Here is a 17,013-nt window from a genome sequence, read left to right as displayed (position 1 = left end):
AATATACTGAGACACAAGCTCACGACGCCCCGGCTTCAAAGAAGGTTTCTCGACCTTGAAATCGGAAGACATTGCAAAAGATCCTGGAATGCATTCCCAAACACGAGGAGGCAATGCTGCTTTTCCTTTAGATGAAAGCGAAGAGGAGGAGGTTACATTCTCTTGAGAAGTGGAAGTTTTCGCCATTCTTAAAAGATTTTAGAGGAGAAAAAGAAATTGCATTTCAAAGAAAGAACAAAAGTGAAGGTAGAAAGAACTTTTTGAGGGCTTGGTGGTGCAGTGAACAATAAAGAACGAGAGAAGAGGTATTTATAGAGGTCCAACACGCACGTTGAAGGAGGCCAAAGGACAGCCAGCCACTGTAATCAATACAAAGGCTTTTAAGTGTTGTCTGTACACGACCTTTTGGCACCCTATTTTATCGTTTCAATCATTTGGCAAGATGTGACCGCCATCATTATGGAAGTACCAGAAGGGCATAGATTCGAGGTCGTTTCTTATCATTTTATTCTAAGAAACGGGGGGACTATTTGTATACAGGCGAAATCGGGAGGCCCTATTTCACGACCATTGTGTCTCTTCCTTAGCCTCAAAAAGGCCCCGAAGATCCGGGGACACAGCTCGAGGCTTCGACCTTAAAGGCTTTCACACTTGACCTTGACGCAGCATGAGTCGGTGGTTACCGAGGGCAAGTGGGAAGTTCCCTAGGCATGTAGTCCGATCTGGCATCACCTGCAAGAATAATACCAGTCTGCACCAGATTGCTAGGTAGTTGTACCAGCCGTCTTACTTTGTAATAAATGCATTTGTACTATGTTGGGGTTCTCCCTCATATATAAAGGGGATCCTTGTCATTTTATAAGGATCTGATGAAAAATACTAAATACACAAGAACATTCTCTCTGCTCTCTAACATATTCTCTTGCTCTCATTACTCCCATTTATTGCTTATATTTATTGTGTTATATATGATGTGTTAATGTTGTTATTGTTCTTCATTTATTGCTTATAATTGAACATAAAGAGCCACCACCGTAGCTCTCATAACTATTATCCTTCCCTCGATCGCTCTAAGCCAGCCACCTGACTCGACCTTGAGGCCCCATATACGCGAGCTCGAGGCCCAGATCTCCAGCCGTTTGGTTTGACTATCATATCGTTTTCTAGCTATAATCTTGCTTTCTAATCTCTTATTTTAAAAAAATCTCTTACTTTAGCATCCATTGCCTAACAACTAGCATAAAAGTAGATTATGTATTTTTAAAGCCACAAAATCAAATTTAATTGTTATTACCATTTTCACGGTAAACACTCGTGTTTCCTCAAGTAAATCTAACTTGACTAGCAACGCTTCTTTGTTCGCTTCTTCATTTGCCTGGGAAAATCTTAAGGTAGGCTGCCCCACTTTCATCGGTATCAACTGAAGGCGTGAGGAACGGAGAAGATTTAGATGTGAGACCTGACATTATCTAGGATCCAGAAGAGAACTATTTAAACAACTATGAAAGAGCTCGAAATTGTTATATTAATTATCCATTGGCCCGACAGAAAAGTGTATGTTGGGAAAAACTTAAGTCTGGAGCTGAAAAGTAAGTTAATTGAATTTTCACGTGCTAACGCAGGTTGCTTTGCTTGGTCACACTCAGATATGATAGGTGTCACACCTCCTTTTTACCTACACCCCCGTAAATGTGTATAAGGGAGTTTTTTCCAACTTAAAGTGACAATCGAAACGGGATTATTTTATTTAAAATTCAGAGTCGCCACTTGGGATAATTTATGGTGTCCCAAGTCACCGGTTCAAATCCCGAATCGAGGAAAGATTGACTCTATTTTACAGTCCGCGAATGCAGAAATCCGGGTAAGGAATTATGTTAACCCGGGAGAAGGTGTTAGGCATTCCCGAGTTCCGTGGTTCTAGCACGGTCGCTCAACTATTACAATTGGCCTATTATCTGATTTTAACACATGTTTTAACCTATGTGCATTTTAACTTTAAACCGCTTTTAACCATTTTTTAAGAAAATATTGCAACGTCATTTAAAATATGTCTTGAACCACGTCACATAAATGCACTCACAGTCCACAACACATTTTATATAACATTGTTGAGATTTGGATTTGGGTCACATAAATGCGCACCCGAGTTTAAGAAGGTAATTTAATAAAATAACGCGCCTAAAGCAACTGCGCATTTTTAAATTTGCGAGGGCCATGGAAATTCAACTAAATGGCACACCTCGAATTCTAAAGGAAAAGCATTCAACTAAAAGCCCAAGGTGCGATGAAGCTTATTCCGGTCCAAATCTTTTAACAACTAGCCTACCCAAATGTGGTCGTCCTAAACATGCTTCTAGGTGACAATAAAAATAAAATAAAATAAAATAGAACTAAATAAATCAACGAAATATTGTGGAGAAAGAAAATCCAAATTAATGTTTACCTTTAATTAGCAAGGAGAAATTTAGTAATACTATACTCATAATTGAATAATATGGCATCTACTTCTTTAGCCTTCCACTCCCCACAGTATATTTCCAATTAATCATCATCACTGAATGACATTCTTTTTCTTTATATCTTTCATTTCTCATTTTATCAACAACAACAAAATAATGAAAAATCATGTCAAACTAAAGAAAATCAGATGCTAAGAATCAAACAACCAAAAATGAGCTCACATAGAAATTTATCACTAAGTAAACACATTTAAAATGAGATTCTGATCCATTAAATTCAAGAATAAAAAATGAGAGATTGACCTCAAGCAATTACAGCAGCGTAACAGGAGCCGAAAAACAGCAGCAACATGAAATTATTCCACGAACCTCGAACCTCGGACGACACCCTCGACCCAGACCTTGACGACTTCGAGCGGGAAACAGTGAATAGTGATCTCAAACTGAAAATCTCACCGGCAAATTCGAAAATCCGTAGCAGCAGACTTGAAGCTTGTTTGACGGAGGTTCACATGGTATTGGGAGGAATGATAGTTACCAATTTTTGTTCAAGGTGGTGTTACTGGATTTTTATGAGTTTAATTAGTTTTGGTTGGATAGTGTTTATTTAATGATGAGTTTTTATGGAAAAGCTGGTTTAAGATCAGAAAACGTAATTAGTTAAGGTGAGGATGAGTCTTTTTTTTTTTGGAAGTTGGGAGGGATGTCTATCGTTTCTTTTGTTGTTGACGAAGAAGCTCTCAAGGCTACCCACTCCTTTTTTTCCTCTATTTCAGTGTATTTTCCTCTCTTTAAATAGGTAGCATAAATTAATTACCTATTCACAAATACCCCTTCCCCAATTTTTTATTTGACTCCACTCAAATCCTTTTCTTTACTCTATTCAGTAATGCACTCCCAACCCCACCACTCTAGAAGCTTCCTAATTAGTTAGGTAAGACTACCCAATTTAAACAATCCCTAGACTACCCTTAAAACCCCATGTTAATTACTTCAAAAACCAAATGGGTCAAATTGACCCAAGATTCAGCTTATCAAATTAGATTAATTACTCAAAATAATAATTATCCCAACTAATTAAATACCAAAGAAAATTGCCAAAATTCGAAAATTAAAGAGTAAAATGCAACATGACTATTTTTTATGATTTTTTCTATTTTTGTCAAACAACAACTTACTTAATTAATTTAAAAATGTAAAATAAAATCATAAATGTAGATGCAATATATTTTTTTATATTTTATGATTTGAAATAAATGTCAAAACTAATCCTAATTAATTAAACTAAACATGAAACTATTTTTGTGTTTTCAAAATTATATAAAGATAAAAATAAGGTACTATTTTTTGTATTATTATTTTTTTTAAAAAAAATTATGAAAATACATAAACTAAAATATTTTTTGTAATTTTCATTTTTCTTGTAATAAAATAAAGTAAAAAGAGTCAAAATGAGTTGAAATAGTTATATTAGGCCTAAATTAAATATTTACATGCTAAAATATAAAAATATTGGGGAGGGTCAAAAATCACATGTCTACAGTTGTCCCTCTTTGACTGGAACGCGAAGAGTTTTCAGACAAAGAATGACTAGATAGGTTTTTTGACCCGACCCTTATCTGGAGGGACTAAAACTAAGAGAAAAGGGGAATGTGACTGAGCCCTGGTATTTGAGTTGCCTACATATCCTTGGATATAAAGGAATCAGGCCACGTGTAGTTTAGAGATGAGTGAGATGATGGAGTATACCGAGGTGGAGCCGATCGAGGTGCCATTCCATCGAGGTTCCGGTCCGCGGGCCTGTTATTACATCAAAATTAAAAAATGAAAAAGACTAACTAAGTCTGTCAACTATGAGTTACAAGATTCTTATCTATAAGTCTTCTGAAGCTTGATCTTGAGTCTTGAATGGTTCTTCATGCAGACTTTGGATTTGAACCTTGACGCTTGCTAGTTGCAGATGCTAGTTCGTTCTTCTTCAGATTTTCGGATCAAGATCGGACATGTAGTGCTTGTGACCTCAACCATGTCTTGGGTAACCCACATCTTTCATCAACTTCTGCATTTGGATTAACTTCTTGCCTTTCTCCTCTCTCTTTTTTCTTTATTGTGACTAACTTCTGTTGATCACCTCGGATTGTTGACTCGCATTCTTGCCGCGAGCTTCTTTTGTTGCTGACTTGAATTGTAATCTGAGATGCTTTCCCTTTCTCCAGGTGGATGCCTGACTGCTGAACTTAAATTATATTCCCGTGCTCTCCAGGTGGGCTCCTGACTACTGAACTTGAATGTATTCTCGTGCTCTCCAGGTGGACACCTGACTACTGAGCATGAATGTATTCCCATGCTCTCTAGGTGGGCACCTGACTGTTGAACTTGAATTGTATTTCCTTTCTCTCCAGGTGGGCGCCTGATTGCTGAACTTGAATTATATTCCCTTGCTCTCCAGGTGTGCGTCTGACTGCTGAACTTGAATTGTATTCCCTTGCTCTCCAGGTGGGAACCTGATTGCTGAACTTGAATTGCATTCCCTTGCTCTCCAGGTGGGCGCCTGATTGCTGAAATTGAATTGTATTCTCTTGCTCTCCAGGTGGGCGCCTGATTGCTGAACTTGAATTGTATTCCCTTGCTCTCCAAGTGGGTACCTAATTTTAACAAAACTAGACAAAACAAAGAAAATTTTCTACCCCAGTTTGGTAGTTGGGCACATATGTGAGTGTTAAACTGAATCATATTACTAAGAATTTGAAATCTAGGTCCCATTATCCAGGGGGGTCCTGACAACTCTTAACTAAACGACAATTTTAAATTAAGCTATATCTTTTAAAGGTATGACTTCCGCTAAATCTTGTTATCTAATAGGGTCTTAAACTACTCCCCACTATCCAGGAGGGTCCTGACAACTCTTAACTAAACGACAATTTTAAATCTAAGTTATATCTTCTAAAGGTGTTACTTCCACTAAATCTTGTTATGCAAGCCAGTTTTAAACTACGTCCCATTATCCAGGAGGGTCCTGACAATCAAAAATCAAGTCTTATCTTAAGGGTGACAATTTTACTGCTAAATTATATTACCCTACAATAGAACTTATGCTAAACCTTGTTATCTAATGGAAATCTTAAAGCTAGGTCCCATTATTCAGGAGGGTCCTGAAAACTCCTAATTGAATCATATCTCAAACATGCAAACTTTGAAACCAACTTATATTCCTTGGGGTACATTTATGCTAGATTTTGCTACTTATGATTGTTTCGATTTTTAAACTAGGTCCCATTTTCCAGGAGGGTCCTGAAAACTTTAAATTAAATCATATCCTAAGAATGAAAGCTTTAAAGCCAACTTATATCCTTTTGGGGTACATTTATACTAGATCTTGCTACTCATGATTGTTTTGAATTTTAAACTAGGTCCCATTTTCCAGGAGGGTCCTGAAAATTTCAAAATAAATCTAACCTTAAGAGTGACAAATTCAAAGCTAAATCCTATTTCCTAAAGGTAAAACTTATGCTAAATCTTATTTTCTATGAAGGTCTTAGAACTAAATCCCATTGTCCAGGAGGGTCCTGAACACTTAAAACTAAATCCCATTATCCATGAGGGTCTTGAAGAGCCGAGAATGAACTTAACTAAGCCATGCTTTCTTTCTAGAGGATCTCTGCAGAACGAACAAAATTCCTTACCTCTGAACCATGCTTTTCCTCATGGAGGGTTCCAACAGATTGAACAAATTTCCTTTTCCCTTCTCAAACCGTCTTTGTGCTGACAAAATTTGGGCATAACACTTGAAAAAAATTCAAACTTCCAAGCTTTGATTTGGACACAATTTGCGTCCCTTGTTTCAAACAAAGAAAACTTGTGAGTTTATAAATATGGTGCTTGGTTTGTGGCATTGACTTTGAGGGCGATTGCTCCTTCACTTCCCATGATAACTTTGGTTTCAATTTGAAAGACCTTGCCTGTTTATTGACTGACCACTTTCTCGGTCACCCTCATCACAGAAAATACCTCTGATCCGTTGAGACCCAATACCTTCTATCTGTTGCATTGCTCATGAACCGACATCTACCAAACCTTTGTGTTTCACATGATCCCCATGGTATATTGATTATTACCAACTTCAATGCACACATTGTTCTTTCCTGATTTAAATCACTGGCCTTGGTCTTGAGGTCTTGCTCCATCGCTTGCCATGATAGCTTTGATTTCTGCATGGAAGATCTTGCTTGTCACTGGTTTACCACCTTTTTTTTGTATTTCACATGGATCCCAACGCATGTTGATTGTTACCAACTCAGTGTATATGATGTTCTTCCTTGACTTAAACCACTGGCCTTGTCCTTGAGGTCTACTGCTCCCTCGCTTGCCATGATAACTTTGGTTTCTGCTTGGAAGACCTTGCTTGCCACTGGTTAACCACTTTTGTCAATCTTACCACAAAAGATACCTTTGATACGTTCACCTAACACCCTCCATTTGTTGCATTGTCCAGGGACTGATATGTACCAAAGCTTTGTATTTCACAAGGATCCCAAAGCATATTGATTGTTACCAACTTAGTGCGCTTGTTGTTCTTTCCTGACTTATGATGCTTTAATGTGCTAGCCAGATCTCATTTTGTGCACTTGGAAAGCTGGTGGCAAATTTTGAAGTCATTTCTCACTTGTTTTGACCAAACAGACTTAGAAAAGGAAGTAAACACGACAAAAGAAACAGAGTAAAGGACAAGGGAAAGAGATGATTCCTAACAAGAAAACTACAAAGGAGAAACCTATCAGATTGGATACCAACTCTAATGACCATGACATGCACTTGTGGCCTATTCTGTCAAGCAAGTCTGATGTTCAACTATTGTTGTACCCTCTGAGCCGTGAAACCAGGCTTCAATGCTCCGATTATCCAATCTGATTTATAATCCTTATTCGACTTGTAGTACCCAAAGGGTTATCACCATCAAGCCTCTCTCATTTGATTCTTTCTCTCAACTTTCAGTCACCTCAAGGTGCCTGTGAAGGTTTTCACCAATAAGACTCTCTCATTTTTATTTCTCTCAACTCCCGTCGCTTTACGGTGCCTGTGAGGGTTTTCACCAATAAGACTCTCTCATTTTCATTATTTTTCCTGCTTTGACTAAAGTGTTGCCCCTGATATGAATCACCTCTATTTGCTCGACTTGGCATCTCTCGAAGACTGATCGGAAGGTCTTTCTTTGGACCGTAATGCGGGCTTTTGGATGGGGTTAGAAAGAAAGGGTATCAAAGGCTCAAAACAGTTCGACATGGGTTTAAAATTACAACTTTTGGAATCAGATTTCTTACAGCAAACACAACTTCTACCCCAGTTTCTTTGCTTGGGGACTTTTGAATTTTTATTTTGATGGGACCGAACCGTGAGGCTGCCTACGTATCCTTAAAAGGAATCAGGTTGAATGTAGTTCATATCATAGAAATTATTTTGTTGTTGTGATTTTTCTTTCCTTTTTCTTCCTCTTTCTCTTCTTTCTTTTTTTCTCTTTTTGTTATTTTGTTATTTTCTTTTTCTTTTTCTTTTTCTTTTTCTCTTTCTCTTTCTTTTTCTTCCTTTTTTTTCCTTTCCTTCTTCTTTTTCCTTCACTTATCTTTCACGCTTGCGTTTCTGATCTTTACTATTGATTCCGAAAGAGGGGTATGAAAGAAAAATAAATAAGGCTCAAAGGGGTAACGAAGGATAAAGTGTTTAGATAGCAGAACAAAATGCCTTCGTCATTCCAATCTCCAAAACATGCTAAGTACAAACAACACAATTAAACAAACCAAGGAAAGCATTTGTAACATCTTTTGATTGCGCCAGACTTGATAACTATATCCACACATTCGCCTTCTACATTTGTTACATACAAAGCACCATTGGACAACACTCTCACTTTCATTACCACGAATGACCCCCTACAAATTTGGGTCAAACCTGTCGTTATCTTTACCCTGATGCGGTATGTTGCATTTCAATAGGGTTTCTCTATGTTCTATCTGCCCTAGTTTCACACAATTCGGGCTTGAAGTGATCTCATAATGCCTTTACTTATTTCCCTCAAATGTCACTATCATCTTCAAAATTGTTTCATTGCTTCCTGACTAAACTAACTTTTAAAGATTAGGCTGAGAATTATGCGTGCATGTCATGTCTCTAGGACAAGCATGAAAAGAACAATAAAAGGAGAAGAGAACTAAACAAAAATGATTAGAAATAGTAAAAAATAGAGAATTGTATTAGACAGACAGTGAAAGGGTTTGAACAACAAAACAAGCAAAATATACTGGGGTACAACCCTAGAACAAACCTAGATAACACTTAATGAGAAACTACAACTAAAGGAACTAGACAAAATAAAAGGATAGAAGGATTTGAATCACAAGACAATATCCGGATTACAACCCTGAAGTAACCCGGACAACAGAAATGACAACAAAATAAACCACCAAGACTTCTCCCTGGTTATCCAAGAGATGGAGCATCTTTCCAATCACCAAACTCAATATCTTAGCCACTGACTTCTGCATCAACAATACTAGGACCTTCACAAGTCTCCATCACATTGTTCTTAACAAATTGCTTTTGGGTTCCTTTTGCCTACTCGTTCTTAGGATCAACCTCTGATAGTGTTGAAAGTTTCACAGCACGTGGACCTCCGAGGACCTCAGAAGAATTCTCATATTCCTTTTCAAGACAAATCATACCCACCATATGTGTCTCATTATGCATAGGTGATGGACTTTGGCTAGTGTCTACTGCATCTGGACTTTGCACGACAATGTCGCCTGTATCAATAAGCTTCTGAATCGCATTCTTCAGATTCCAACACTTCTCTATGTCATGCTCCGGGGCATCTGAGCAATAGGCACACCTTTGAGAAAAATCAAACTTCTTTGAAAGAGGGTTTGGCATTTTTATCTGGATCGGCTTCAACATGTCCAATTTCCTTAGCCTCTGGAACAGACTGGAATATGACACTCCCAATGGAGTGAATGTTTTCTTCTTCTGTAACCTTTCGTTCTTAAAGTCTTGATTGGGCCGGAAACCTGATCCAGGGGGTTTTCGGTAGGCTCGTGGGGGTAGATAGGCATTTTGTGGAGCTGGGTACTGGGAAAGTGATGTGCGACTTTGGGAGTTCTATAGAGAGAAGTAGCATTGGGGAGGGTCATCTGGTGCATAAGCATATCCATGGGGACGATGTCGAGACTGGAAGTGTTGATCGGGAAAGCCCATCGGATCATCTTTTCTGTTTCTCTTTCTTCCACCCAAGCTTATTGGGATGTTCCGAATGTTTTTCGAACAACTCATGATTTTGCCTGACTTGATTCCCTCGTCTACTAGCTCCCCATTTTTAACACATCATTGAAAGGCTTTCCCAAGGCCGGGATCAAATGACTGAAGTAGGTGGGCCCTTGGGCTTTAAGAAAAGCTCAACCATTTCTTCTTCACCAATCGGGGTATTGACTCGAGCAGCCTGCTCCCTCCATCTGAGTCCAAATTCTCTAAAGCTTTCCTTCGGCTTTTTTTCCATTCTAGATAGGGAGGAGCGGTCTGGGGTAACGCCTGATCTGTATAGAAAGTATCGAACAAAATCTTGAGCCATGTCACCCAATGTAGGCCACTTACCAACATCTTGATGAATATGCCAGTCCAAAGCTGCCCCAGCCAGGCTTTTACTGAAATATGCCATCAACAGGTCATATTTCTCTCCAACGCTTCTCATTTCACTGCAATAGACCCTCAGGTGGGCTACCGGATCTCCACACCCATCATACAAGTTAAATTTTGGCACTTTGAACCCCGCGGGCAGGCGAACATCAGGGGACACAGACAGTTCTTTGTAAGCCATGCTACCCTGGTCTTCCCTTCCTTGTTTGTTCTTCAAGGATTGTTCTATGCCTTTCAGCCTCCTGGGTATCCCATCTTTCCCTTCTCTTCCTGTGAACCTTTCATTTTCAACATGAAGCTTATCCCAAGGGCTCTTCTTGTATGAGTCAGGAACTTTGTAGGCAACCTCTACGGGGTAGTTTTGGTCATGAGCTTTGAGTGGATATTCATTGTTGGGAATAGTGGATATGACAGAAGGGCACTTTTGGGAAAAGATAGTTGGAGGACGAGTGATGGAGCTACTAGGGTGGTTGGGAAAGCTGTGATAAGCGGGTAGATCTGGAGAGTATGGAGGATCATCTGGCATTGTGTCCGGAGTTTGGGTAAGGGCAGCATCTAGGAAGCTAGGCGGTGGCGGGGGTGGTGCCTTCCCAGTCATCCAAACCTGATACATGTCCTCCATGTGTTGTCTTAACATCTTTACCTCTTCAACCAACTCATTGTCCTGTTCAACCAACTGCTTTCGGGCACCGATATCAACCAAATCAGTTCTGTTGTTGTCTGCCATTGCCTTTTGACTTTGTGTTGTAGAGAAGAGTTACCACTTTAAAAACCACAAACCAACCACCCTTCTGCTATGAATATAACAAAATGAGGCCATCACGTTAGCGTTAGGGCATTTAACAGCAAAATATCACATTGCGTGCAACGCACCTAGCCATAATTAACGGTTCTAGAATGACTTCGAGGGTCATAAGGTCACTTGGCATCATCCCAATTTGTTCATTTCAACCTCTCTTTTCTTTGCTTTTCTAGCACTTGCTTGATCATTCTCCTTCCTCTCTTTTTTTCTAATTATCACTCTTTTCTTTCCTCTCATTTCTCACGTCCCATAATTTCACCCTTTTTTCTTTTTTTTCTTCTTTTTTTTCTTTTAATAGTAAAAAAATAAAATGATTTGATCGAACCCTATGTAGGTTGCCTACGTATCATGACGCCGCATGAATCAGATCTTTGCGTAGTTCTGGAAGAGCGGGAATAAAGTAAACAAACTGACATTCTCCTTTTTTTCTTTTTTTACCTTAACGACTACTCGGAAGAGAAGAGAGAAATAAAAGCAGCAAATCCCCCTTCTTTTTTATTTTTTTTATTTTCTAGACTTAACGTTCTATGACCTATTCTAAGCTCAAACTTAACGGGCATGTTTTTTTTTTGTTTATTTATTCTTTTGAAACAAATACTCTATCAAGGAAATATCCTAGAAGAGAAAAATATTTTTTGATTATTATTTATTTATTTATTTATTTTTAGGAAGAAAATCTAAAGAATAAACCACATAAAAATGTTTAAATTTTCATTTGATATCTTGACGCAAGATTTTGAAACAAGCAATATTTTTGGATTTCAATTTTGATTGCCTAAAAGAAAAACTTTGAAAATAAACCAAAGATAAAGTATGTTGTCTTTTTTTTTCTTCTATGTACAATATCCTAAAGTTCTAACGAAAAATAAAAAGAATTTTTTTTTTTCATTTTTCACTAATTTCCAAAGAAACACCTCAAAAGAAAATCTTTTTGGATTTTGGAATTAACACCTTAAAGAAAGCTTTTAAAGAAGTACTAAAAGAAAATTCTCTTTTTTTGAATTTTGGTCCTAATATACTTAAAGGAAACATAAAAACAACTCATTTTAAGTCCTATATTAATTGCCTAAAGGAAGAACAACCTTAAAAAAAATTCTTTTTTTTTCCATTTCTAGAATTAGTAATCTAAAGAAAACTTATAACGGAAATATAAAATGCAACATCTCTTTTTTTTTTTGGATTTTTGAGTTACAACACATTTTTTCAAATATAAAGCAGAAAATACAATAATAAAAGACTTGACATTACTGTACAAAAACTAGAAAGTAAAAGACGACATAAAATGAAGAACGGACTCAAAACATAAAAATAAAACAAATCTCCTTAAGTAACTCCTAATTGAGCGATCCTGACTGGATGGTCACGGGGTGTTTGTCATGCTCAAACTCCGGTAAATAAATCCACACCTATATGAGAAAACTTTAAATCAACACTATGTGAGACAATAACACTCCCTACTGGACACATGCAAGACATGATTGAGGCTATTTTTGCAAAATGACTTATTTGGCCAAAAGGTGGCTAGAAGTGCAAAATTTGGCTAAGACCTCACAAAGCCAAGAACCTAAGATTTACTAGGAAGACCGGACCCTATGTGGGTTGCCTACGTATCCCGCCCCGAGAGACGAAAATCAGGTTCGCGTAGTTCGGGCAATTTGGATACGGGCGAGAATTAAAACAAAAACAACTAATTTAGAGAAAATATATATATTTTTTTTTGTCTTTTCCTTGAAAATAATGAAACATGCAACATCTTTTTTTGTATTTTCTTTTTCCCTTTTTTTTTTATTTTTGATTTTCAAAAACGATGAAAAAGTGCAAATCTTTTTTTTTTTTGAATTTTCAAGCTCTTTTCCCTTAACAAAAAATGTGACAGAAAACATAATTGAGCCCCACTCTATTCACACTTCACCCTCTCTTTTTTCTTTTTCTTTTTTTTTCTTTTTTTTCATTTGCTCTCAACTATCATTAGTCCGCCAAATGACCCTTTTACCCTCGAAGAAATGCAACATGTAGCACATAGGATGCATCAAGATGGTCTGTTATATTGGGTACATCTGTCCTAGACAGACCCAACCCCTGTGTTGAGTTTCCAAAGTCAAATGTACATAATGCAGATAAACGTTCCTACTACGGATCCGGCATGAGGCTGAGTTATTCTAGGTTTAAAACCTGGGTGTATTGTTCTAGACCTGGCTTACCCGAGCGGACAACTCGAGCCGAGGGGGCTGCGTACCGGTAACCAAAAGATCATCCGGCTTTGCAACTTGTCCGAACCTCATTCTATTTAGGACATGACACTAATAGAAAGAAGTCACGACCAGCGTGCACTCCTCGGGAGAGAGAAGAGAGGGTTTCGTAGTAGTTTATATATACAGTTCAGATAATATCAAAGCAGTAAAAAGCAACATTTAGCACATTAGGCCCAAACATGTAATAAAATCAGATAAAAAATAAAGCCAAATATAACAATTCATCTAAGCTCGAATTCTGAACCCTGAACCAGAGATTCTGGGTTCGATCCCCAGAAGAGTCGCCAGAGCTGTCACACCTCCTTTTTATCTACACCTCCGTAAAGGTGTATAAGGGAGTTTTTTCCAACTTAAAGTGACAATCGAAATGGGATTATTTTATTTAAACTTCAGAGTCACCACTTGGGATAATTTATGGTGTCCCAAGTCACCGGTTCAAATCCCGAATCGAGGAAAGATTGACTCTGTTTTACAGTCCGCGAACACAGAAATCCGGGTAAGGAATTCTGTTAACCCGGGAGAAGGTGTTAGGCATTCCCGAGTTCCGTGGTTCCAGCACGGTCGCTCAACTATTACAATTGGCCTATTATCTGATTTTAACACATGTTTTAACCTATGTGCATTTTAACTTTAAACCGCTTTTAACCATTTTTTAAGAAAATATTGCAACGTCATTTAAAATATGTCTTAAACCATGCCACATAAATGCAACCGCAGTCCACAACACATTTTATATAACATTGTTGAGATTTGGATTTGGGTCACATAAATGCGCACCCGAGTTTAAGAAAGTAATTTATTAAAATAACGCGCCTAAAGCAACTACGCGTTTTTAAATTTGCGAGGGCCATGGAAATTCAACTAAATGGCATGCCTCGAATTCTAAAGGAAAAGCATTCAACTAAAAGCCCAAGGTGCGATGAAGCTTATTCCGGTCCAAATCTTTTAACAATTAGCCTACCCAAATGTGGTCATCCTAAACATGCTTCTAGGTGACAATAAAAATAAAATAAAATAAATTAGAACTAAATAAATCAACGAAATATTGTGGAGAAAAAAATCCAAATTAATGTTTACCTTTAATTAGCAAGGAGAAATTTAGTAATTCTATACTCAAAATTGAATAATACGGGATCTATTTCTTTAGCCTTCCACTCCCCACAGTATATTTCCAATTAATCATCGTCACTGAACGACATTCTTTTTCTTTATATCTTTCATTTCTCATTTTATCAACAACAACAAAATAATGAAAAATCATGTCAAACTAAAGAAAATCAGATGCTAAGAATCAAACAACCAAATATAAGCTCACATAGAAATTTATCACTAAGTAAACACATTTAAAACGAGATTCTGATCCATTAAATTCAAGAATCAAAAATGAGAGATTGACCTCAAGCAATTACAGCAGCGTAACAGGAGCCGAAAAAAAAGCAGCAACATGAAATTATTCCACGAACCTCGAACCTCGGACGACACCCTCAACCCAGACCTTGACGACTTCGAGCGGGAAATAGTGAATAGCGATCTCAAACGGAAAATCTCACCGGCAAATTCGAAAATCCGCAGCAGCAGACTTGAAGCTTGTTTGACGGAGGTTCACATGGTAGTGGGAGGAATGATAGTTACCAATCTTTGTTCAAGGTGGTGTTACTGGATTTTTATGAGTTTAATTAGTTTTGGTTGGATAGTGTTTATTTAATGATGAGCTTTTATGGAGAAGCTGGTTTAAGATTAGAAAACGTAATTAGTTACGGTGAGGATGAGTCTTTTTTTTTGGAAGTTGGGAGGGATGTCTATCGTTTCTTTTGTTGTTGACAAAGAAGCTCTCAAGGCTGCCCATTCTTTTTTTCCCTATTTCAGTGTATTTCCCTCTCTTTAAATAGGTAGCAGAAATGAATTACTTATTCACAAATACCCCTTCCCCAATTTTTTATTTGACTCCACTCAAATCCTTTTCTTTACTCTATTCAGTAATGCACTCCCAACCCCACCACTCTAGAAGCTTCCTAATTAGTTAGGTAAGACTACCCAATTTAAACAATCCCTAGACTACCCTTAAAACCCTATGTTAATTACTTCAAAAACCAAATGGGTCAAATTGACCTAAGATTCAGCTTATCAAATTAGATTAATTACTCAAAATAATAATTATCCCAACTAATTAAATACCAAAGAAAATTGCCAAAATTCGAAAATTAAAGAGTAAAATGTAACATGACTATTTTTTATAATTTTTTCTATTTTTGTCAAACAACAACTTACTTAATTAATCTAAAAATGTAAAATAAAATCCTAAATGCAGATGCAATATATTTTTTTATATTTTTATGATTTGAAATAAATGTCAAAGCTAATCCTAATTAATTAAACTAAAAATGAAACTATTTTTGTGTTTTCGAAATTATATAAAGATAAAAATAAGGTACTACTTTTTGTATTATTTTTTTTTTTAAAACAAAATTATGAATACATAAACTAAAATATTTTTTGTAATTTTCATTTTTCTTGTAATAAAATAAAGTAAAAAGAGTCAAAATGAGTTGAAATAGCTATATTAGGCCTAAATTAAATATTTACATACTAAAATATAAAAATATTAGGGAGGGTCAAAAATCACATGTCTACAATAGGTATACCATTGAAGGTAATGACTTATAAGCTAAATGATGATCAATTATACCCGCCGGTGAAGCGAAAGAAGAGAAAGTAGAGAGCATTCAAAAATCAGGTAGTTCGAGAAAAGGTAAGTAAACTTTTGAAAATTAGTTCATTTCGTGAGGTAAAATATCCTGACTGTTTAGCCAATAATGTTGTAGTACCTAAGAAAAATGGAAAATGACGAGTATGTGTAGATTATATTGATCTAAATAAGGTGTGTCCTAATGATTCATTTCCTTTACTACATATAGATCAATTAATCCATTCTACTGCTGCTCATGAACTTTTAAGTTTTTTTATGCTTATTCTGGATATAAGCAGATAAAAATGGATCCCCAAGACGAGAAAAAAACTTCTTTTAATTTATTACACACATGGGGAGACGACTTATTGTTACAAAGTCATGCCTTTTATCTTGAAGAATGTTGGAGCTACGTACCAGAGGTTGGTGACCAAAATGTTTCAAGAACATTTATTGAAAACCACGGAAGTATACATTGATGACATGCTAGTTAAATCGGCAAAAGCAGAAGATCATATGAAACATTTGAGCCCTTTGATATACTTCGCAAATATAATATGAAGTTGAACCTAGAGAAATGCGCTTTTAGTGTGCATCAGATAAATTTTTAGGTTTTCTTGTTTCTAACAGGGGGATTGAAGTATATCCAGCTTAGATCAAAGAAATACCGGATGTACTTACAAGTAAAATGAAAGTACAAAGGCTAACTAGGAGAGTAGCTATTATGGGGAGATTCATATCAAGATCCTCATAGAATTGTTTCAAATTTTTCTCGTTATTGAAAAAACAAAATCAGTTCGAATGGACTAATGACTACCAACACGCTTTGAAAGAATTGAAAGTGTACCTGTCAAAACCGCCTCTGCTATCGAAGCGAAGGGATGGAGGGAGATTACCCATCCACTTAGTTGATCTGAAGTGGTAGAAAGCATCGTATTAGTATGAGAAGTAAGAGGTACGCAATCTCCCATTTACTATATTAGCAAGTCTTTATTGGAAGCTGAGACATGATATCCTCATTTGGAAAAACTAGCGCTAGCATTAATAATGGCATCTAGAAAGTTACGACCCTATTTTCAGTGTCTTCCTATTTTTGTCGTAACTACTTTTCCATTACGAAATATTTTACATAAACAT

At 36.8% G+C, this 17,013-nt stretch overlaps 1 protein-coding gene across 3 annotated transcripts in view; it reads right to left on the bottom strand.

Annotated features, from left to right (window-relative positions):
• LOC107813302 (uncharacterized) overlaps nt 1–15,245 on the bottom strand; it is a 31,170-nt gene extending 15,925 nt beyond the window's left edge. Inside the window, exons 1-2 of one of the 3 annotated variants that reach the window (XR_001654300.2) lie at nt 14,587–15,099; nt 2,763–10,927 (exon numbers count right to left, since the gene is read on the bottom strand). Coding sequence is in view for 1 of the 3 variants with exons in the window: in XM_075225368.1 (XP_075081469.1) it covers nt 9,856–10,863 (1,008 nt within the window). In the remaining 2 variants the exon portion in view is untranslated. Of the gene's footprint in view, nt 1–2,664; nt 10,928–11,137; nt 12,345–14,586 lie in introns of those variants that run through there. The other 2 variants (XM_075225368.1, XR_012696681.1) reach the window with 2 other exon arrangements.
• Nucleotides 15,246–17,013: the final 1,768 nt, after the last annotated feature.

Source organism: Nicotiana tabacum, chromosome 11 (genome assembly GCF_000715075.1).
Source record: "Nicotiana tabacum cultivar K326 chromosome 11, ASM71507v2, whole genome shotgun sequence".
In the NCBI taxonomy this organism is placed as follows: domain Eukaryota; kingdom Viridiplantae; phylum Streptophyta; class Magnoliopsida; order Solanales; family Solanaceae; genus Nicotiana; species Nicotiana tabacum.
This window is presented reverse-complemented; position numbering and strand designations above follow the sequence as displayed.